The sequence below is a fragment of the Phyllobates terribilis genome, unplaced genomic scaffold (assembly GCF_046119375.1).
Source record: "Phyllobates terribilis strain yellow unplaced genomic scaffold, ASM4611937v1 Scaffold_2__4_contigs__length_985480577, whole genome shotgun sequence".
Classification (NCBI taxonomy): domain Eukaryota; kingdom Metazoa; phylum Chordata; class Amphibia; order Anura; family Dendrobatidae; genus Phyllobates; species Phyllobates terribilis.
The window spans coordinates 793,018,995-793,044,737 of NW_027362762.1; the positions used below are offsets into that span (position 1 = coordinate 793,018,995).

A 25,743-nucleotide genomic window follows, 5' to 3' on the forward strand; every position below is an offset into this window, starting at 1 on the left:
ACTTACCTTCTGATGGCCCCCGGTGTCCTTATCCGATCCGTCCTGGCTTGTTGGCAGCTCGCGATAGTTTAAAAGGACCTGCCATGACGTCATTTAGTCATGTGACGGGTCACGCGACAGCTGCCGTCATGGCAGGTCCTTTTAGACTATCGCGAGCTGCCGGCATGCCAGGACGGATCGGATAAGGACACCGGGGGCCATCAGAAGGTAAATATATTTATTTTTTACAGATACTATGGTGCCCAGTTCTGGAGGGGAGTCTCTGCGTCTCCAAACCCGGGTACCATCCGAACATTGAACCGCATGATATCCGCATGTGCATATCTAGTGATGCGGATTCCATGCATTCCAATGCAAGTCAATGGTGCAGAAATCGCAGTGATTCCGCAAAATAGTGGTTAGTGCTGTGGATTTTTCCGCAATGATAATCCGCAGCAGAAATTTCCACAGCATGTGCACAGCACATGCGGATTATCATTGGGGAACATGGCAGACCTTCTACCAAGCGTTTTTTAAGCATTTCTGCAGCGGAATTGCCGCTACGGAAACGCTTAAAAAACACAGTGGGCACACAGCCTAAAGCTTACTTATTTCAAGTAATTTTTCAGAAAAAGTTGCAGTGTGTGTACATGAGAAAAAACACTATTGTTGGTCATTGGATGACTTGTATCCTGCATTTTCCTTAAGTTTTTCACTTTGTGGGTTCTCTCTTTAATTTCCATTGACTGTTGAACCGGTGAACTAGCTTTTGTGCTGTCTTCCTTACATAATACACACAGAAAGAAGGATTCTTGCTCTCTCTGTACAACATAGACATACCGTAAAGGGTAAAGTGGAAGACTATATACAGTAGTACTAAGCTGTGTGGAAGTGAACAAAATTTTCTAGAATCTGCCTGTGTCTGACTGGTCTCTCATTGCGCCAAGTGCTCTTCATTCCTCCCCTCACCACAAGATTTAATAAAAGCAGCAACCTGATAATTCAGTGAGCTGGTAGTCTGTCTTGTGATGACCAAGATGGATTTGAGCTTTTTTCCCCATAGTGGTTGGTGAGTTCATTTCTAAGAACTTTTGAGTTATGGACTGGTAGTCATGCCATGATTCATCATATAACCTACCGAAAACACTAAAGAAAACCACACAGCGAGCAGCAAAAATTAAAATTTTTAGATAAATACTTAAATATCAATGAAATATTAAATCTTACAAAACACATTTAAAGAATGGTTGATCTACTCTACAACAGAAGTACAGAGTAAATGCAGACTAAACCATATTCTTTCACATATCATCAAGGAGTGAATAGCAACCTATTACGCATCAATTACAGATGACCTTTGGAGCCGATCAAGGTTCAGTTACAATCACACAAAAATTTCCCTGATGTGCAAGTATATGACATTTATACAAGGCATAAAATGTAATCAGTGTGACTGGATAGTTGCATTTTAATTTCAAATCACCAGGAACAGAGTATCAGTGAAAATCCAACGCATTCTTTAAAATATAAAGGAAGATTGAAAATCGTACAAAAATCTGTTTAATCTTCCGCATTTAACCTTACCTTTTTTTTTTTTACGATCTTCACCAGCATATTAGTAGAGGATAAATTCACAAAGCAGAATGGGACATACATTTTTGAAACACACCTTTTACACTGAACACATATATATTGAACTTGACATCTTTAAACATCAAACAAGCAATTGTTGGTTACTAATATACTGCATAATCCTTATTGGACAAAGAGCAGCATCTTCAATAATCACTTAAATTTCACTGTGGTACCAAGAATTACTTCAGCTCCATGTTTGGCACTTTGTTAATATAATAATTTTACAGTAACTGTTACACTGGAAACGGTGTTTTATTACAAGGGTCACTGCAACAGGTTCTCCATAAAATATAAATACTTGTGTTGTAAGGCTATGGCTATCTTTTCACTGTCATTGGAGGTTCTATTCAAAGCGATCATTAGCAGTAATGTCGGATTTGACAAAAAAAAAAATAAATAAATTGCGCAGAATAGAGTGCTACTATTCTTCCAAACAAAACTACGGAAAATGAAAGCTATATATATAGTCAATGGTGGACTTGGGCACAAGTGTTAACAGCAGAATAGTGTTTGTTTCGTTATAATTCAAACCTTAAGAGGTTCTTCAAGAATGTAATAAAATATCCCCAGTCACATAATCCAAATAGTAGCCCATCTTAGTCATGTCAGGACAGGCTGCAGTCTGAAGAAACACAGCTCCCAAGACCTTTGTTTCAACTGACAGAGGAGCTGTATCGTAAGCACGCATATCGTTGAGGAGAAATTCACAGTCTATTCATTATCTTGTTGAATTTAAGAAGAATAAAGCAGAAGATCAGGTGAGGCTAGTCGGCTTGAACACCGAGTTGGAGGCTAGCTCATCTGAGTGAGCTTTCAGGCTCAGAGGAGATCTTGGTCTTTGAAAAGTAGAAGGGGTAGAGGAAATGGAGGAAGAGGTTACTCAAGAGTTGAAAGGGTTTTCCCAGGAACAAAGTTCATTTTAATCAATAGATCTATGAATAATAAGTTCCACAACTGGATGTGCTTACATTTTTTTTTCCTGTGCTGAGAATTTTCTAAATGTGCCTCTGTTATGTACTGTGTAATGGCTGTGTCTGACCGTGCTGGGACATGTCTGCTCATACCACATCTCCTGGGCAGAGGAGGAAGCAAAAGAATATACAGACAGGACAGCAGGGGATCACAGCCGATACTTTCTTTTAGGTAAAACATTGCTTAAAAACAGGCTATGAAATGTTTTACCTCACAAAGAATTATTTGCGATCCCCTGCTGTCCTGTCTGTATACTCTTTTGCTTCCTCCCCTGCCCGGGAGCTGTGGCATGATCAGACCATGTTCCTGTACGGTCAGACACAGCCATTACACAGTACACAGCAGGAGCACATATATAAGATTATCTCAGCACAGGAACATTTTTTTTAACACATCAAATTGTGGAACTTATTTTTAATTCAAGATCTATTGATTATAATATACTTTGTGGGAAAACCCCTTTAAGATACCAACACAACACCAGATTTAATTATGAGGATAATCAGATGTCTACAATGTTACACAGGGTGGTCAACCGTGGTGAAGATACTTCAGCATCTAATACCAGTAACATATGTACCTTTTTTTTTTAGGTCAGGACAGCCCTGAATCTCTGAATCTACACTGAAATATTGAAGGGGAATCTCAATGATAATCAACGAATGCTTTAAAAAAAACAAAAACTGATGACTTGCAGATTATTCATGTAAATCAGAGAAAACTCACTGATATGGACGTTAACCTGTTAAGAGACAAAACAGGCCTTTCCTACTACGAATTTTGATTAATTCACATGAGTAAAAGATACTGTCCTGTGTTTCACGTATGTAGAAGTAGGATAAATTCTTCAAGACCCATGATAAAGTGAGACCTAGGGAAATGTGGATTGATAAATTAAACCTTCAAAATTTGTTTCTTTTGGAAGATCAATGGGAAAATAGAAAGATGTAGACACACTTGCTTAAATTAAATAGAACTAAATAAAATTTAATTAAAAGAACATTTAATTGTGGTGGCTCCTGTAAGGCATGCAACTTTATATATCGAGGGTCCAGCTTTGAAAGTGTTGTTGCTGGTTTGATATAACAGTCTACTTACGGACGTGGCCATGTCATCTAAACTATGTGGGCAAAATGATTTGTCAGTTTTGCAGACATATTTTGAAACATATGGGCAATGTGAATAGGCAGGAAGAAAAACCTGTAGCCAAGCGTCTGTGGTCTCATCATGGAGGTGATGTGAGTGGTCTCAAATTTCAGGCCATTGAGCTAATTCAACCATCACTTAGGAAAGGGGACATTGACAACCGCCCATTACAAACTGAAGCTCAGTACTTTTGAAAAGTGTTAAACCATTGGGCATTAAATAAGCACTCCCATCAAAGTTTTTATCTTCTTAAAGGAGTTGTCCAGTACTTTTTATTATCTCTCCAATGTATTCACCCTGTGCCCATAAGTGTTTTTATAATTATCTTTAGTTGTATGTATTGCCTGTGAGTGGCGCTATCACTGGCAGCTCACAGGCATCAAGTGACCCCGGCTGCAGCAGACTCTGACATCCACTGATGTCACTTCAAGTTCCGGCTGCAGCCGGGCGTGACTCAGTGCTGCGTTCCACGGTGAGCGATGGGTTGTGGGTGGGGTACCCCGCGCGTCACACCCAGCATCCACCGCATGCTTTCCCTCTCCTCATTCACGCCTCACTTGACGTGACATCAGCGGAAAAAAAAGCCGGCTGCTGCCGGGGGTCACATAATGCCTGTGAGTGGCCAGCAATCGCGCCGCTCACAGGCAATACATACAACTTAAGGTAATTACAAAAACACTTATGTGCACAGGGTGAATACATTGGGGAGATAATAAAGTACTGGACAACTTCTTTAATATATTTTAATCATATTATATAGCACTGCACCTACAATTGCTCATTTTGCCCTTCTACCCAGTTAAAGCTTCTATTTTCCATTAGGTCTATGACATTATGTGATAAAAAATAGACAAGCTGAATCCTTCTAAGCTCCATGAAGAAACAGGAAGTCTCTTTTCGTGGCAGGAGTCATCACTAGAACTACAATTCTACCTCACTGCAAAGTCCCTGGCAGGGGGAGGAACAGAGCAGCTGGGTCAGGAGTTGAAGAAGAGGTGGAGCTGGGCTGGATTCAGCTAGTCTGTTTTAATCATGTGATGTCCACAGACCTAATTGAAAAGAGAAGAATTAACTGGGTAGAAAGGCAAAATGAGTAATAATAAGTACACAGTGCTATATAATATGATGACTGCAATATATTAAGGGGATAAAAACTGATGCGAGTGCTTCTTAATGATACTATTACTTTTGTTCAAATTAATTGAATAAATAATTCCATAACAGCTGTAGAGTTGTTACTTTTTATAGACGTATTTATTATAGAGGTCTGTATATGTCCATAGGATCTGGGATACGTTCGATGAATGGGATATCTTGTACATGGAAGATAAAGTTTATGTTAATAATAGGCACTTGGCAAGGAGAATTTAAAGTTTGCGGTATTATTAATTACTCGCATATTTTTGAGTTTTCAATGCAGTTATATACAATTTGTACAGATCTGAGGAATGTGATTCACTTCATGAGAGTTTTATGGTGTTTTGGTTACCTGGATACTGACTGAACTAACAATGATGTGAGGTGGGAAAATACCTTGCTGTGAAGTCCGTTTGGTCTTGCTGTTCTAGTCAGATGCTTGGAAGGGTCTTACATGAATTGGGAGATGCAGCCGAAGTGTTAAATGGGTGGCGTGTCCGCAGCGCCATTTAGTATTCTACTGAATGCAGCACACACCATCAGCATGCTGCATGCGTGAATATGTAGCAGGGCTTAAATACACATTCATGGTATAGGCAAAATATTATGAGCTTATATACATTTAGGATTTAAACCACAGCCATGCTGATTTCACATACCTGCATTGATACACAGTCAAATAATAGAGACAACATTAATCATGAAATGAAAGCAATATGCTGCTTTGGTATAATGAGGTGGCATATCAGTAATAGCTTTCTGGATTCATGGTTGTAATAAGGAGCAGGAGAGAGATTATTGATACTAGCTACAGTGTTGCACAGGAATAATGCACTTACTTAATGGCTTCATATATCCATTTTTGTCTAACGTGTATGATAAGTTACAAGAATATGCGGTAAAGAGTTACTGAATGAATATACAGCTGCAGTACTGTGTTAATCAGGGATAAGAAGCGCTTGAGGGAGCTGGACTCCATATACTCTACTTGAATTAGCAATATATTATATAATAGTATGTCTATATGGCAACTAATGGCTCCTGGTGTCCTCATTTTAGTGGAGAGAAGGTCCTATTATGGAGATTACACCATTTAAGAAAGATGTGAATTTTATTGGCTGCAAAAAATGAACTCTTCTGCTGCTAAAAATTTTGGGGACTCGTGCAATATAGGATTTGCGAAATACAATATATGCAGATATTCAGATATTGAGAGTTGTGCAATATAAATTCGAAGATTGTAAAATAATAATTTTGATTGCAATAAGTCTCTGGGGTTTTGGTTTATGAACCAATAGTATAAAATTTTTGTCTCTTGATTCGGGGGGAGATGAAATACGTAGAGACAGTGTGTGAGATAGAAATATAATAATTGTTCAATTGTGTCTAAAGAAACTATTTTTTTTATGAAGTGTGTGATTATCAGTCATATAACCTAATATGAGATATTTTAAGACAAACAATACTGCACTTAATGTAGTTTAGATATAGAAATAAGTAGTATACATCAAAATAAGAAACTTTGTAATATATCTTATTCGTTAAAGCTGCTTCTTTCTCTGCCAGAATTGATCAGTCATTATCAAAATTCTCAATTCTGAGGTTGTATTCAGTGAAGACAGACTTTCCCATTACTGAGATAGGTGATGACAGTTAAAACAACCCTCTTTAAATGATTTTGTACAAAACTGCACAAAAAAAAAAAAAAGATTAAGTCAAATTTTACCCAACTAAAAAAGAGCAAAAAGTACCTGCATCCACAAAGGACGGAATTTTTTTTTTTGGTTTTGTCATTTTTAAGGTCAAAACAGTTTAGAAAAATCAAATGTATGGTAGCTAAACATTAGAAGGTTGAGAAAAGTGGAATATAATAGTAAAAAATCAGTAAAGAGCAGACTTTTTTTTTGTTCTTGACAACCCCTGGAATGTATTAAAGGCCCAATGTTCCAGACCCTAACCAATCAGTAGCACAAGGGTAGTGGTGCTTTAACTGCAGTACCAGGCTACCCTGACAAGAGTGTGACTATGTCCACATTAACAGGACTGTACACCAAATGATTACATAACTTTGATGCACAGAACATTGTCAAACAAAGACCCTCTGAGCTGCAGTACCATCCATACTGATGATTGTGCTGGGTATTGCATTGAAGAAGCACTAGTGAGCAATATGATCCATTTGTCTTGTGGATCAGTAGGAGTATCAAGCCCAGATATTTCTTGCCAAACTCTGGCTATAGGCAAATGTTGAGAGAGAATAGGCAGGTTTAGGAAAAGTAGAACCAGCATCAAAAGGATGGACATGTATATTATAATTTTTAGTTTATATCTAAACTATGAACGTTCCTGGAATGCAGCCATTAGATTGTGACCTAAAAGGAGATCTCTGTTGGGCCCACACATTATTGTTTGCTTTGATTCAACATTAACAAGCTATGTTGTGAATTGAACTTAAAGGTGTTGTGACTCTGCACTATTCAACTTGCAATCCCTGCTACGAAGCTGGCCAAGGCTTCCACACACCTCAAAGGTGGCCAGTTTCCTAGGCAATGAACGTGCGCTTGTAGGCTGTTTGCTACACAACTTGCAGGAACTGCTACAAATCTGGGTTGACAGCTGGATACGGCCAGCTTCAGTGCTCCTGTGCTTTTCTGATGCAGGAGTGGAAAGGCTGCTGCAGCTAGCAGCATGGGGGCGCTCATATTTCCCATCTAAATTATCCCTTCATCTGCACTATATGGTTAGAAAAATGTTACGCTGAACACCATATTAAAAAAAAAAGATAAAATAAATCAAATACAGTTTCAGACTAATAGGATTTATGTAATTGCATTCTTTAGTTTGTGTTTCTCAGGTTGCTGATACATTTGATTAGAAGTTGATTATGAGCTTGCGATGGTCACTTTGTAGTTTGGAGAGCTTCATTGGCTTCTATAAGATTTTTACCCTCTGTGATCCGTTCAAAAGTTATGCAGGGTGAATGAGGATGGAAACTGTGACCATCACGTATTGGCTTTAAAAGGGTAAAAAAAAAAACACACTTTTTTCTGGCATTGATTGGCTACAAACAACAACTGGAGGCATACTGCCCTTCAGATGTAGCGCATTCCACCCTGGTTGTCTGCACCAGCTCTAGAAAAGACGTCTGTCGAGTTTAGGAGTCTGCAGTGATCAGGTGACAATAAGGCTATGTTCACGTTAGGCGTTTTTCAGTGTTTTTTTTCTGCTCTCTTGGTAGTAAAGAAGCTGCAGAAAAAAGCAGGTTTTGCTTGTTTTTTCTTGCATCGTTTTGCTGTGTTTTTTTCACGCTACATTTCTCTCTTGTGCATGCTGATTTAAGTTTACTGCAAAAAAAAATATCTGATTCTATTTAATCAAGTTTTGGCACAAAAAAAGCTGCAAAACCTGATACCTGTGTTTTTTGCAGCGTTTTTTCACCACCCATTACTTTCAATGGGTGAAAAACGCTGAAAGAAGTGGCATGCTCTATTGTACAAAAAAAACATACAAAATACAGAGGACAAAAAAAAAAACAAGCTGTGTGCATGAGATTTCTGAAATCTCAGACTTAACTGGCACTGTAAAACGCAGCTGAAAATTTGCATAAAAAAATGTTGAAAAAACCCTTAGTGTGAACATAGCCTTAGAGCACTGGAACAGATAAACATCCTTGCTCTTCTAGTCACCTCCCCTGTTGTGACTTACAAAATACTGCTCCTAGATCTGACAAAGACCTCTGGACAAGTCTGATTTGGATCTGTGAAGGCACTGGAAAGCAAGTATGCCCCCATTTATTATTTTTAATCCATGTCTTAAAAAAAAAAATTAAATTAAATTATATACATTTATATTACTGTCAGACAACCCCTTTCTGGGAGTGTTTTCTATAAATGCTTAGTGATATGTGCAGAGCTTATTTTGCAGGGAGGGAGAGGGGAGGGGGTGAGCTGTGATATCACCTATTGTGAATACTGAATCCTATATATAGGTGTCATCTTTTATTGTAATCCAGCCTATAATCAGGGAGTGTCAGCCTATTATTGTGGACAGTGCTCAAAATAACAACTGAACGATTCTAGGAGTTGTTTTTTTATTTTATTAATATAGAAACAATAATAGAAACTCTAAAAAAGGGGGGACACCAAAATTTCTTAAAAAAAAATAAATATATAGGTTTTAAACTTTGATTTAAACTCAGTGATTTTCAGATGACACATTCTCTAGGAGCCGTCTTTGCTCTTATTTTATTCCTGCTACTCTCCTGAGTAAGCTTCCAGAGATCTGGGCATTTATATTTAGTGCTACTTTTTATGGTCATTACCAGGGGGCATGACTCACGGGGAAATAATGCAGAGCAGTCACAAGACATGCCCAGAGAATCATGTGGCGAATGCCCATTTCGTAAAGACCATCAAAATTAGCCCTAAAAAGGCCTAGATCTCTAGAATTGTATGGCAGATTAAAAAATACTAATACTCAGGGAAGCAACAGGAATAAAATAAGAGCAAAAACTGGTCACTTTTGACCTGGCGACAGGTCATTTATGAATAGAAAGATGACCCATGATGCTAATCATGCCACCAGGGTGTAAAAGCAACATTTTAAAATCAATATGGCAGCAAATGGGTTAAGAAACATTTCTACAACTGTAAAGACTTATTTCTATTGTGTAAATAGAAATTGTGCTGTCTGTCATTCAGTCATATTTGTATGTCTTTAGTGATCAGATTAAATGTCTGATTCAGGATAAGTGGAGATACTATGTTATGTTTTATGTCAAAATAATTACATAATTATATTCAGAGCTAAATTATTTAAGATCGGAAAACATTCTGATATGCATTTGACAGTCGGATTCTTGGCAGGCACAAATCATCTTAACAATGAACTTCCATTAACATGTGTATTTACTTCATTTAAGAATGTACACACATATGTATCTACCACAGGTATAATTCAATGTGTGTGTGACAAGATGGTCATTTGTACCATGAAATATTTTTTGAGCACAATGCCTGCACTATGAGGCTGCCATGTATTTATATCACTACCCTGTGCCGACCCAGTGACTACCAGCCACAGCCTGCATGATACCACCCAGAATTCTTTACTAACCATTTAGCCTAAATATCTGGTGCGAAAAAGTTTGTATGCAGGTGAGAAAGGCGGGAGATTTTGCACTATGCAATTAAGCCCTCTTAAAACCTAGAACAACAGTATAAATAAATGGATGTGGACATGAGGTATTGCTAGGAGAGTACGTAGCCTATTGACTCATTCTTGTGTTATATATCAGTACAGTCGTCATAAAAAAAATAAAATTCTCCAAGCTTCTTTCCAAACTTCAAAAAGATCAAATAATTCTCTTTCATGGAGGTTCCCCACAGAGAGATAGGGACAGGTCATTAAACATTGGTGGGAGTCAGGTCATTGGCAACCCCACTGATCTAGGGAAAAGATCACTGTAAGGCCCGGCCACTGAGAGAAAGCATGTTCCTACTACAATAAACAGGAGTTACGGAGAAGGTCAAGTCAGCATTTGTCACTTTCTTCTGTACATTCAGAGAGAACAGTAAACGGCTTCGCAGACAGTAACAAGCAGTTGCTGACAAAATATGAAGGTATTGCATCCAAGGTTATTTAGTTTTTAAAGAGGTTATACAGGACTTTGGTTATTTTTTTCCTACAGGGCTAAGAACTTACCGCCAGGAAGTTGCTAACTACAGGCCTGTTCTGCCATGCAAAAAGTGTGTACACCCCTCACATTTTTATAAATATTTTATTATATCTTTTCATGGGACAACACTGAAGATATGACACTTTGATACAATGTAAAGTAGTCAGGGAACAGCCTGTATAACAGTGTAAAGTTGGTGTGCCCTCTAATAACTTAACACACAGCCATTAATGTCTGAACCGCAGGCAACAAAAGTGAGTACACCCCTAAGTGAAAATGGTCAAATTGTGCCCAATTAGCCATTTTCCCTCCCCGGTGTCATGTGACTCATGAGTTACAAGGTCTCAGGTGTGAATGGGGAGCAGGTGTGGTAAATTTGGAGTTAGTATGAGAGATATCTCATATTGGTCACTGGAAGTTCAACATCAAAAAACTCTCTGAGGATGTGAAAAAAAGAATTGTTACTCTACATAAAGATGGCCTAGGCTATAAGATGATTGCCATCACCCTGAAACTGAGCTGCAGCATGGTGGGCAAGACCGTACAGTGGTTTAACAAGACAGGTTCCACTCAGAACAGGCCTCGTCATGGTCAACCAAAGAGGTTGAGTGCACGTGTTCAGCGTCATATCCAGAGGTTGTCTATTCAGAATAGACATACGAGTGCTGCCAGGAATGCTGCAGAGGTTCAGTGGGTGGGGGGTCAGCAGTGCTCAGACCATACGCCACCACACGCTGCATCAAATTGGTCTGCATGGCTGCCATCAAAGAAGGAAGCCTCTTCTAGAGGTGATGCAACATGAAAGCCCGCAAACCGTTATCTGATGACAAGCAGACTAAGGACAAGCATTATTGGAACCACATCCTGTAGTCTGATGAGACAAAGATAAACTTATTTGGTTCAGGTGGAGCAGCCTGTGCGGGAGTTGCTGGGGTGTATGCCTACAACTGTTAATTTTAAACAATCCACGGCTGTAAAAAAAATACTTTTGGACATCCCCTTTAACACTGATAAACCCATGTGTCCTTACCTTTTTCCGGCTCTGAAACAATCTTATCGAGTGCATAATCCCAGTCAAAGATGAATCGATAGAAACATAGCTGGGTGTACAAGGCCTTCTCTGGATACTGCAAAATAAAAAACAACAACATTAATGTGTATGGGATCTCCCTGTAAAACAAGAATGTACAATACAAGACAAATTACCCATCACAACAAAATACATGTTAAGTTTACAAGCCAATCTGTAAAAACATACCCCAGGGCTGACATAAAGAAAACTCATTAACAAAATTCATTACTTCATTGATCATGTTGTATTTACAAAGATCTACCATGCCATTTTCCTAGTTACAATTTACTTAGTATATTCAAGTGGTTATCTGGGCACAATAAAACTGCCTACAGGACTGGATATGTAAAAAGTAACAAACTCGACCATACTTGCCTGCCAGCAACCACCTGGAGCCACAAAAAGGATTGCTGCTGTGCCACAATTAGGTGACAATATGATGATGTGCTGCTCAGGTCACCAAACTGCTGCAGCCCATCATAGGCAGAAGTGGTCCTGGGGCTGGTGGCGTCACTGTTTCCCGTCTCTGAGCAGACAATGGAGCGACCTCTGCTGGATCCAGGTGGCAAGAGGAGTATGGCTAAGAATTATTTTCCCCATATCTCATGCGCTGGCAGAGTTTTATTTTGCCTGGACAACTCTTTTAACCCATTCACCTCCCTAGCCTGTTTTCACCTTCCTGACCAGGCCAATTTTTTGAATTCTGACCAGTGTCACTTTATGAGGTAATAACTCTGGAACACTTCAAGTATCCCAGTGATTCTGAGAGGCAAATTTTGGTCGATATCATTTGCACTTATTTAGGAAAATATCGAAAATTTGACAATGTGAAAATTTAGCAATTTTCAAACTTTTAATTTTTATGCCCTTAAACCAGATAGTTATACCCCACAAAATACTTACTTAATAACATTTACCACATGTCTACTTCACATCTGCATCATTTTTTTTAAAACACATTTTAGCTTTTTCCCACAAGTATGATGCTTTAACCCCAAATTTAGCATTTTCAAAAGAGTAACAGGTGAAATTGCACCATATAATTTGCTGTGCAGTTTCTCCCGAGTACACAGATACCCCCTATGTGGTGGAAAACCACAGTTTGGGTACACGGCAGAGCTCAGAAGGAAAGGAGCACCATTTGACTTTTGGAGCTCAAACAGATAGCAGACGCCATGTGACATTAAGAGAGCCTCTGATGCGCTTAAAGAGTGGAAACCCCCACAAGGAACCCCATTTTCAAAACTACACCACTAAAAGAACTTATCTATAAGTATGGTGACCACATTGAACACACAGGTGCTTCATAGAATTTTAGAATGTTGAGCCATGAAAATGAAAAAAAAAATATTTTTTTACCGCAAAATGTTGCTTTAGTCCCAAATTTTTTTTCACAAGGTCAACAGGAGAAAATGGACCCCAAAATCTGTTGTGTAATTTCTCCTGAGTACATAGATATCCCATATGTGATGGAAAACTACACCATTTCTGCTGAATGTAGCAATACCCCATATGTGGCTGTAAAGTATTGTTTAGCCACACAGTCTGACTCAGGAGGGAAGTGTTATTTGACTTTGAACAAATTATAGTAGAATAGTTTGTGGACTCCATATACAGAGCCCCTAAGTGCCAGAAGAGCAGAATCCACCCTCAAATCACACCCCTCTTGGAATTTACAGGTGTAGGAGCAATTTTGACTCAATGGGTGTTTTCTAGAAAGAAGCAGCAGTGGATGTTACCGAGTGAAAATTGCAAATCCGCTATTGTAGTGTCCATACATTGTACTTCCCAGTACATTATGTCCAGCTTGTGCTTCAGGAGACATGCCCCGTAAATTAAGCGCTTCAGAAACATGTGGACGCGAAATGTGGTTTAGGCACACTGTGGGGCTCCGAAGAAAGGGGGGCATTCGGAAGCGCAGAATTTGCTGGATTTCTTTTGGGGGCACGAGGAGCCACAGTGCTTTCCAGAGCCTTTGTACTTCCAGTAACGTGGAAGCCCCCTATACTTCCATTGACAGATGACGGACCTGAGTGGGGACATGCTTTCTTTGTGGATAGAGTTGAAGCTTTTATTGGGAACATTTCACATAACATTTTGGATCACATTTATCCTGTGCTCTATGCTGAGCACTTATATCAGGGTTTCCATCTAAATCTCTGAATGAAATGATTCAGATGAAATTACTGAGGCCGCAGAGTTACTCTGTACTCCATCTGGATGGCGTCCACAGTGTCTCCACCTGCCTCATTATATGGAATCTTCTGCTGGGGGTTCTGCTGGAATCACGTATTTCAGAGATTTACATGGAAACCCTGGTGTAAGAGCTCAGCGCAGGATAAATATGAGCCGAGCCTTACTGCGATATTTGGGAGGCAGAATGAACAAATCAACAGCAGGTCATGAATTTGCTTTATTTCTTTACGCTGTTTCTTGTGCAGTATAAGTGATTAGACGACATTATTCTCAGAGTCGGTGCAATTACAGCGATACCAGATTCATATTGTTTATGCTTGACTGCTATCACACAATAAACCATGCTTTTTTTTGTTGCAAAAAAAAAAAAAAAAAAATGCTTGGGCATCACCATATTTTGAGAGCTATAATTTTTCTATATTTCTGCAGACCGAGTCATAGGAGGGCTTGTTTTTTGTTGGACGAGTTGTTTTTATTGGTACCATTTTCAGGCACATAACATTTTTTGATCGCTTTCTATTCTGATTTTTGAGAGGAAGAATGAAGAAAAAACAGCAATTTAGGAATTGCTTTTGGTTTTCAATATGCCTTCACAGTGTTGTTAAAGTGATAAGGCAGCTTTATTCTTCGGGTCAGTATGATTTCAGCAATACCACATAAATATTTTTTAATGTTTTACTGCTTTTAGACAATAAAAACTACTTTATGGAAAAAATAATTATTTTTGCATCTCTATATTCTGAGAGCTATAGATTTTTTTTTTTCCACAGATGGAGCAGTATGGCAGCTTGTTTTTTGAGGGACAAGATGATGGTCTCAGTGATGCCATTTTTTATTTACATTTGACTTTTTGATCACATTTTTTCCCCAATTTTTGTACGGTGGTGTGATGAAAAAGCATAGTTTTTTGCCATGTTTTATTTTATTTTTTATATGGTGTTCACTGAAGAGGTTGGCTACTGTCACAGTTTTATAGATCGGTTCGTTCAAGGGGCGACAATGTATGTACTGTTTTATGTTTTTATGTAAATAGATGTATTTATTGGTATATTTTTTTTAAATATATTTTTACTATTTTTTTTAAACTAGTTTCTCTATGGGACTTTAAGTTTTATTACTATGATCACTGGTATGATGCAATGCAATAGCACTGAAATGCATTAGATCTGTCAGTGTTACACTGACCGAAGCATCTTAGACCATGCTCCTGGCGTGATCTAAACAGGCTACCGTAGCAGGCAGACTCGGAGGTCATCACGACTACCTTGGATTGCTATTACAAGCATAGGCAGCCAGCAATCAGGTGGGAGAGGGATCCCACTCCCTTTCCTAGCTTCCCAAATGGTGCCATCAATATTGATTGTGGCATTTATGGGGTTAAACAGCGGAGGCGATGTGGGCACCGCTGCTGGCTGTGACAGCTGCGGCTCAGCTATCATGCAAGTAGAACTTGCGTTGGCGATCGCCATTACGTAACTGTACGTCATGGTTCGGGAATCTCTTTCGACCATAACCTATAGGTAAGTCAATGGTCGTGAATGGGGATAGTTTTATGCAGGTTGTAGCTTTTAATATGAAAAAGTGGTACAAACTTACTAATGTCCAGATAGAAGTGAAAATCGAACAATTTGACATTGTGCCCAGGGCTGTGGAGTCAGTGTCCATTTTGGTGGAGTTGGACAGAGTATAAAATGGACTAAAGATATAATGCAGTAGCACTCCAAATGGCCAACATACTTCTTAACAATGGAAATATTGAATATAAACTGTATTTTTGGTCAGCAACAAGTGCTTACAAAAAAACGAAGGTCTTTGCGCATAAATTGACCTCCCCCTGATGGACAACTACTCTACCATACATGCCTCTCTTGGTCTACAACTAAAAGGACAAACATGTCTTCTTCTGGGCTAAAACACCTACATTTAAATGGGCAAGTAGAATCGTTTGTGCATCACCTGCTGGTTAGTGGGAGGAGTGCAAAGTCAGGCAAGAGGCAGTAACACCCTCTTACAGCAATACAAGAAAAACCTGATCAGCACCTCTCCTAGTGTGAACTGGTGCCAGCTGCTGTAACTGAAATTTATGAATAAGTAATGCAGCAGCACTCAGAATGGCCAAGATATGTCTTAACAATGGAAATATTGACTATAAACTGTATTTTTGCTCAGCAAGAAGTACTTACAAAGAGTAGTTACCCACCAGAGGGAGGTCACCTTTCAGCGGTTGATGGGCTCACATGAATTGGCCAATTTATGAGCTAAGAACCTCAGTTTTTTGTAAGTTTTTCAGTTATATATTTCAGTTACAGCAGCTGGTATAAAATGGACTGACTAGGAATATATAATAAATTGGGTACAGTAGTTCAATGCAGGTTGTGCTGTAAATGTTTTCATAAGAATTTGGGAAAGTTATGAAATGCCTGTTCTTATCCTGATCTAAGGATCTCGGCTTTAATTTGAGATGAATCTGGGCTGCACTTTAGGAACATACACAGTAGTGAGGCAGTGCTGTGGAGTCGGAGTCGTGAAGTCAGTTGGGAGTCAGGGAAATTGATGAGTCGGAGGTTTGGCTTACCGACTTCACAGCCATAATTGTGCAGACACTATCCAACTGATATTTTGTTTTACGTTCTTCTCAAAAAAGGTAAATCTTAACTTCTACATTCATTCTGTTTTTTTTCGAAGTTTTTTTGTTTTTTATTTTATTTGAAGTCGATTCTGCTCCAAAATCAGTATCAAAAACTGCTTCAAATACTCTGAATAAACTTCCTATTGATATTAATCAGACAGGCTATAAAACTATAGCACTAGAACCATGACTCTCCATCTAAATCAATAGGAAGTTTATTCAAACAGTATTTGAAGTGGATTTTGAAGCGGAATCAGCTTCTAAATTATCATCAAAAAACTGTATGAACATATCCTTTCAGATAGTCCTGCTTCATAAAAAAGCACAGCCACATCACATCTAGCACTAATATAATTGATGAAAGTTGAGGATACAGTCATTTAAAAAAACAATTAGTGATATTTATTTTCAGTCATAGAACACTAAGATTATATAAGATGCTCATTGATATTCATTCATTGATTGATTGAGTGTGAGCGCAGGGAGCATATGTTATGCACACTGGGGGACCTCTTACGATGACAGGAACTGCGCATGCTCGGCCAGTTAATCGGACACTGGGAAGACGGAATGGAAGAACGCCAGGGGCATACTTCAGCAGAGGAAAGCTTGTTTATTTTTGAATGGAGAATCATTTTTAATAACTGTAAATTACAAACTCATTTATTTCCACCTTCTTTATGGTGGCACAACCCGTTAGAATATAATAAACAAGGCCACAAATGGGGCATACTGTAATATAATGCTAAGTTAGTGCAGTAAGAAGCATATGGCCCAGTGGCCTAATTTAAATACTGTATGTTATAGCAAAGGATAAAAAACTTTGAATAAACACAAATAAAATCAACAGAAGTACCCCCCAGAGTATGATACCCCCCACAGTGAATTCTTCCACACGCATGGTATAATGACCCTACTGTTCCCCCTAGCAAAGTATGGTGACTCCAACACAGTATGATGATCTAACGGATATCGCCACACAGTATAATGGGCCCCACATGTTCCTCCACACAGTATAATGGGCCCCACATGTTCCTCCACACAGCATAATGGGCCCTACATGTTCCTCCACACAGTATAATGGGCCCCACATGTTCCTCCACACAGCATAATGGGCCCCACATGTTCCTCCATACAGTAAAATGGGCCCCACATGTTCCTCATTACAGTATAGTGGGCCCCACATGTTCCTCCATACAGTATAGTGGGCCCCACATGTTCCTCCATACAGTATAATGGGCCCCACATGTTCCTCCATACAGTATAATGGGCCCCACATGTTCCTCCATACAGCATAATGGGCCCCACATGTTCCTCCATACAGCATAATGGGCCCCACATGTTCCTCCATACAGCATAATGGGCCCCACATGTTCCTCCGTACAGTATAATGGGCTCCACATGTTCCTCCATACAGTATAATGCTCCCCACATGTTCCTCCATACAGTATAATGGCCCCACATGTTCCTCCATACAGCATAATGGGCCCCACATGTTCCTCCATACAGTATAATGGGCCCCACATGTTCCTCCATACAGCATAATGGGCCCCACATGTTCCTCCATACAGTATAATGGCCCCACATGTTCCTCCATACAGCATAATGGGCCCCACATGTTCCTCCGTACAGTATAATGGGCTCCACATGTTCCTCCATACAGTATAATGCTCCCCACATGTTCCTCCACACAGTATAATGGGCCCCACATGTTCCTCCATACAGCATAATGGGCCCCACATGTTCCTCCATACAGTATAATGGGCCCCACATGTTCCTCCATACAGCATAATGGGCCCCACATGTTCCTCCATACAGCATAATGGGCCCCACATGTTCCACCGTACAGTATAATGGGCTCCACATGTTCCTCCGTACAGTATAATGCTCCCCACATGTTCCTCCATACAGTATAATGGGCCCCACATGTTCCTCCATACAGTATAATTGGCCCCACATGTTCCTCCATACAGTATAATGGCCCCACATGTTCCTCCATACAGTATAATGGCCCCACATAGTCCTCCATAAAGAATAATGGGTGTCCTCCATACAGAATAAAGGGCCACACATAATCCTCCATACAGAATAAAGGGCCCCACATGTTCCTCCATAAAGTGTAATGGGTACCACCCACTGCTTTGGTCTCGGCAACGAAACCTCTGAAGCTCTTCACAGCGTGAGAGAAATAGTGACATCATTGTGCTGAGATATCAGCCTCTGAGGGAGCATAGTGGAGGAGGGAGCGTCAGCTGATGCTCCCTCCATCACTGCTTTTAACTGTATCGCCATCCGTTATGGCATATTTGGCATGGGTGGACCAAATGCAATTAACCTGCGGACCAGAATTTGACATGTGTGGGCTAAGTATATACACCTATAAGAATAACATAACTGAGTTAATGCAATTTATACCAAAGTTTATTAAAGCGTAATAACAAAATAAACACAAACGGGAATGACTACACATAAAGAGGCTCAAGGTAAAAGGATGGGTAGGATGTCAAAAACTGCATACGGGTTAAAAAAAAATTCATATAAATATATTTGAATGTCTTGGAAAGCTGATGCCTGCACACTTGTGGCTAAAAGGTCATAGGTAACACTGCATGTATGAATTATCTGTATATGCAATTCAGTTTGAACTACATGTAGATATTATATGATATACAAAACGTATATGAAAAGCGAAGCAGCAAACTGTGATGCCATGACATGCAGTGAATAAAATGGAGGCAAATCCAAAAAGAGTGTGGCTGATTAGATTTGGCCTGCAGGCCAGAGTTTGACATGTGTGAGCTAAGTGAATGAGATTTCTGAAATCTCAGGCTGCTTATTTTGTCCTTGCAACTTTAAACCAAAACAATTTTTTCAAATCTGCAGCATGTCAATTATGTAAAAATTTTTGCAGGTTTTTTTTTTTCACCCATTCTAATGAATGGGGGGAAAAATACCACAAGTAGAAACATTAAAAACATTTCAAAAATCGCATCAAAAATATGCATAATTTACGCAATGTTTTTACTGCCAACATACTAGTTTTTGCTGCAGAAAATAACTCAACAACTGCATATACCATTTAGTTAGGGCTCACTTTTTTCCTTTAACTAGCCATGAGTTAATGTTTCGGTCTTTGGTTCTTCATTTTCACCAAAATTGTAGCTATGGAGAACTTTGATTAACCCGATGCCTGTAACTTACTCAACTACAGTTAGGTCCATATATATTTGGACAGAGACATTTTTCTAATTTTGGTTCTAGACATTACCACAATGAATTTTAAACAAAGCAATTCAGATGCAGTTGAAGTTCAGACTTTCATTTGAGGGTATCCACATTAAAATTGGATGAAGGGTTTAGGAGTTTCAGCTCCTTAACATGTGCCACCCTGGTTTTAAAGGGACCAAAAGTAATTGGACAGATTAAATAATTGTAAATAAAATGTTCATTTCTAGTACTTGGTTGAAAACCCTTTGTTGGCAATGACTGCCTGAAGTCTTGAACTCATGGACATCACCAGACGCTGTGTTTCCTCCTTTTTGATGCTCTGCCAGGCCTTCGCTGCGGTGGTTTTCAGTTGCTGTTTGTTTGTGGGCCTGTCTGTCTGAAGTTTAGTCTTTAACAAGTGAAATGCAGTCTTCTCTTTATGGTAGATTTGGATATTGTTACGCCTACCTCCTGGAGAGTGTGGTTCACTTGGTTGGCTGTTGTGAAGGGGTTTCTCTTCACCATGGAGATTATTCTGCGATCATCCACCACTGTTGTCTTCCGTGGGCGCCCAGGTCTTTTTGCATTGATGAGTTCACCAGTGCTTTCTTTCTTTCTCAGGATGTACCAAACTGTAGATTTTGCCACTCCTAATATAATAGCAATTTCTCGGATGTTTTTTTTCTGTTTTTGCAGCTTAAGGATGGCTTGTGCTCACCTACATGGAGAGCTCCTTTGACCGCATGTTTACGTCACAGCAAAACCTTCCAAATGCAAGCACCACACCTCAAATCAACTCCAGGCCTTTTATCTGCTTAATTGAGAATGACATAACGAAGGGATTGCCCACACCTGTCCATGAAATAGCCTTGGAGTCAATTGTCCAATTACTTTTGGTCCCTTTAAAAACAGGGTGGCACACGTTAAGGAGATGAAATGTGGCACCCCAGGGGTCTGGTTACCACAGTAATAGAAATATTACGTCTGAGAGCAAGTGGGAGGTTTCCTGGTCAGGAGCCCTTAAGCATGCAACACCTCCTGCCCAGACCTGGGAGGGGAGGAATCTGCCCTATATAAACTGGGTCTGGGGCGGGGTTAGACAGTCAGAGCCTGGAGTGAATTTCCAGACACAGGGCAAGAGACAGCTAGGAGCTCTGTAGGAGCAGGAGCTGAGTGACAGGGACTGGAAGCAGATATATTGCTCGTCCTGGCTGAAGAGACTACTACCGGACAACGGAGTCTGAGGCTGTGGGAACCTCTAAGTCCAGCAGCAGAACCCAGCCGGCAGGGGATTCCAGGTCCTCTGGCCATAGAAGCCCGGAGGCTCAGTCACAAGGAAGGGACCAGCACCGCCATCGAGGAGCGGCGGCTATCAGAAGGCTCCAAGTCACCAGCCATACGGGTGAGCACTATACGGTATACTCAGGGACGTGGGCTACTTCCACTCGCTTACAGCAAGGTAGCCAGGAAGAGTGCAGATAGACGGGGAGGCCTACAACTCCACCTGGCCAGGGGAACTCCTGCTTGCTCGCAGACTGACCAGGCCCCTCATGCTAGCCAGTACTCCCGGGAGGGTCTGCCTTAATATCATCAGTAAAGACCCTGAACTGCACTGCAAAGACTGAGTCGTTCCTGCTTTCTCACCGCATACAGCACTACTAGTACTGGGACGTCCGCGCACCATCACTCCCATCATCCACATTCCCAGCCCTGAGGCCATACTCTTCCCGTGGGGAGTTATCCCATCTTTAGCTGCGACCACCACACCAGCCTCAGCGGACTGCCTCGCAGCGGCGGTACACCCTGACCGCAATCCACGGGTGGCGTAGTTGGACATTAAAACCACAAAACCCTATAAAAACTGCCACTGGTTTGACCACCCTGAGCCACGGGACCGGGTCGCCGCCACGGAGACTACAACCCCCAGAGACCCGGCTCCGGGTATCCCACACACGTGCACACGCGGCCCAGGGGGCGCGTCAGAAACTCCTAAACCTTTCATCCAATTTTAATGTGGATACCCGCAAATGAAAGATGAAAGTCTGAACTTCAACTGCATCTGAATTGTTTTGTTTAAAATTCATTGTGGTAATGTCTAGAACCAAAATTAGAAAAATGTTGTCTCTGTCCAAATATATATGGACCTAACTGTATCTCTTACCTGTTATTGCCAACAATTTTCTTTTTAAGCTCCCTCTATTTCTAGTTTTGAACACTGATGCAGACTTTTTTTTTTTAAAAAAGATTTTATTTTTTGACTCCTGTCAAATTCTAACTCAAATAACACCCCTGCCTCTATTCCACTATAAGGCTATGTGCCCACGATGCAGAAATGCTTCGAATTTTTCCTGAGCGTTTCTGCATCTCCCTGGCAGAAAAAAAGCATGTGGATTGTACATGTGGATTGTACATGCGTTTTTCCTGCCAGGGACATGCGGATGTGAAGCGTTCTTCACATGCATTTCCGCATGCGGGTTGACAAGCGCTTTCCAAGCGATTTTAGCATCAATTAGAAAGTGCTTGACAACTTGGTCACACTATATAAATCCATGCAACCGGCATGGATTTATATAGTGTGACCCCAAAGAATGGTTAAAAATAAAAAAATCAATCTATACTTACCCTCTGATGGCCCGCGGAGTCTTGCTTCGCTCAGTCCTCCCTTGCCGGCAGATCGCGGTACACTGAAGGACCTGCCGTCACATGACTATGACATCAGCGCAGGTCCTCCAGTCCACCGCGATCTGACGGCATGGGAGGACGAGCGCAGCGGGGGCTATCAGAAGGTAAATATAACATTTATTTTTTATTTTATTAATTTTTTCACAGGTTCTATGGTACCCGGGTCCGGAGGAGAGTCTCCTGGATAAGGCTGAACTCACAAATGCAGTCACGTGGCAGCTATGGTACATTTTTTTTTAAGCTAAACTATGGGTTGACACAAACAGAATGGAAAAATATGAAAGCAGGACTTCTCCCTCCTGCTGGATCAACTTCCAACTTTAGAAAAAAATAAAATTAAAAAGCATGTCTTCACAAACAGGGCATATGATTCACAAAATGTGCCTTGGTCATTGTTATAATTCTTAAACATATAACCATAAAAAGTACATTATTATAAGTTTCTGCATATAGCAAAAATCACGGTCACCAACGATGCCCAGCCACAGGCTGGACTTCATCTGAGCACCATCTTGGCAGGCACAGGGGTGGTCACCAGACCCCCAGCAGCCATAGCAACCCATCAGTGCACAGCAATTGAGTCGCGCTGATGGGCGCGTAGAAAGGCACCGCCTGAATCGCGTTATGTAATATCTACTGTCAGGGATTGACCGCAACATTTATGGAGTTAACTGCAACTCTACCCACTATTAGAGGCAGATTATGGCGGAATAATACATCTGCCAGGATAATGCGGACTCCGCTTCTGAGCCTGCATCAAAGACAAGGACTCGACATTAGACAAACCAATATGGCCAATGTCGAGAGTGGGTTAAAGATAAACATTTTTCAACATATTAATATATTACTTAGGCATCCATTTCACACGTACTGAAGAGTGTAAAATGAAAAACTTTTTTCACATGTATAAGTTATGTAGCTGAAAACTGCACTAGCCTGCATTAAACCGTGAGCATGAAGTCTGTGCCATGCAGCAAGACCCCTTTAAAAGAGCCTTTAAGCTTTCCTGACGTGTTTTACTTAGTACATACATTCTCCCTAAAGTACCATTGCTGCAGTAACTTTCCTGATATCTTTGCATTTTGCCATTCCCGTTATCCCACTTGAGTAATTATAGGGAACTAGACAGCTTGTCTAGGCCCGCAAACCGCCACCATGTTTTAATTGATATGTGAACAACCTACCTAACCAGCTCTTTTTATTGTGTAAAGGATTATTGCATATTGCAAAAAACTATTTTATAACTTTGGTGGCGATATGCTAATTAGTGGGTGAATAGTTGTGGGGCATTGTTTTCCGACTAGTCATCCAACTAATCATGTTATCACACCCCTGTGGGCATGAGTAACATGTTTTGCTAGAGCAGCATCACCGTCCTGTGTCACCACTGCCTGTGCACCAAGGAAGCCAGGAACTAATGATGAGAAACACTGGTATCATTTATTGTAGGTTCAACTCCTCAAAAATAAAGTAAAAAACAAAAAAAATAATTATATAAAAATTTGAATCAACCCCAATTTCCCCCTTATTATATATATAAAAAACAAATACTTAACATCTTTTGTTGTTTAGATATTTGTTAGAGTCCAATAAAAATAAAACAATTAACCCAATTGGTAAATGATGAAGTGAGAAAAATAATCAAAATGCCAGAATTGCAGTTTTTGGTAGCTGGAACTCCGTAAAAAATTAAATAAAAAGTAATCAAAATGTTGCATGTCCCCAAAAATCGTATCAATAAAAAAAGTAAGTATACAACACAAAAAACATCTCAAACAGCTTCATTAACCGCTTCCCGACCGCCTACTGTAGATAAACGTCGGCGCTTGCTGGGCTCTGTGCAGCGTGGACGTTTAAAAACGGTGGGTGGTCCCGCAGCGCTCAGGACCCCAGGGTCTTGCAAGCGCTGCGGGAGCGGTGCAGAGCGATAGCTCTGACAGGGAACATCATCGGGACCTGATTGGATCAGGTCCCAGTGATGTTAACCCTTTGCTGTCTTCTATATGCCGCGATCTATAGTGATCGCGGCATATAGAAGACAGCAGGAGGAGAGGGGGTCGTCCACTTACCTCTCCGACGGCCCCCTTACACCTTCCAGGACCTGACGTTGCTATGGCAGCTGGAGGTCACATGCCCGCCTCCAGATCTGCCATATATGGTGTCCTGCCTGGCTCAGCCTGCAGCTGAAGCCAGGGAGGAGACTGACTGTGAAACAGTCAGGGAAGATCTCATGTAATGTAATACATGTCTATTACATTACATGAGATCAGTGATCAGAAAAATAAAAATTAATGTCCCATACAGGGACTAAGTAAAAATGTAAAAAAAATGTAAAAAAAAATGTTTTTAAACTGTTAAAAAAAAAATTACAAAATAAATAAAAATAAATAAAATATTAAACCGATAAATCCGTATATTTATGCAAAAATAAAAAAAGTACACATATTTGGTATCACCGCGTCCGAAACAACCCGAGCTATAAAACTGTCACACTAATTAACTCTTTCTGTGCACACCGTAATAAAAATAAGTAAAAAACGGAGCAAAAAACTATGCTTTTTCCTCACATCGCCAAACAAAAAGTGGAAAAAAATGCGCTCAAAAAGCAAAATGGAAAAATGGTACCGCTGAAAACGTCATCTTCTTCCGCAAAAAACAAGCCGCCATACAGATCCATCAGCCGAAAAATAAAAAAAGTTATACCTCTCAGAATAAAGCAATGCAAAAAAAATATTTTTTCTATAAAATGGTTTTATTATGTAAAAGCGCCAAAACATAAAAAAATATACAGTAAGTGTAGTATCGCTGTAAATGTACTGACCCGAAGAATAACGCTGCCTGATCACTTTTACCACACGCAGAACGGCATAAAAAAAAACTCAAAAAACAATTCCTGAATTGTTGGTTTTTGTTAATTTTACCTCCCAAAAAACGGAATAGAAAGCGATCAAAAAATGTCACGTACCCAAAAATGGTACCAATAAAAATGTCAACTCATCCCGCAAAAAACAAGCCGTCACATGACTCTGTCGGCCAAAATCTGGAAAAATTATAGCTCTCAAAATATGGCAATGCAAAAACTAGATTTTGCAAAAAAAAGCGTCTTTTAGTGTGTGACAGCTGTCAGTCATAAAAACCCAATATAAATCTGGTAACTCTGAAATCGCACCAACCCGAAGAATAAAGTAATCTTATCAGTTATATCACACGGGGAAAGGTGTAAAAAATAAATAAAACCAATTCTTCACCTGCTACCGATTTATTTATTATGTCTCCCAAAGATCGCAGTATGGCTCGGCACACATTTATCCTGCGCTCTGCGCTGAGCACTTACACCAGAGTTTCCGTGTAAATCTCTGAGATACGTGATTCAGACGGAACCCATGACGGAAAATTACCTGTAATGAGGCA

General features: G+C 40.1%; 1 protein-coding gene across 1 annotated transcript in view; it reads right to left on the reverse strand.

Annotated features, from left to right (window-relative positions):
• POLA1 (DNA polymerase alpha 1, catalytic subunit) overlaps window positions 1-25,743 on the reverse strand; it is a 408,365-nt gene that overhangs the window by 56,735 nt on the left and 325,887 nt on the right. Inside the window, exon 35 of the mRNA XM_073667407.1 lies at window positions 11,577-11,673. Within this exon, the coding sequence (XP_073523508.1) occupies window positions 11,577-11,673 (97 nt within the window). The remainder of the gene's footprint in view (window positions 1-11,576; window positions 11,674-25,743) is intronic.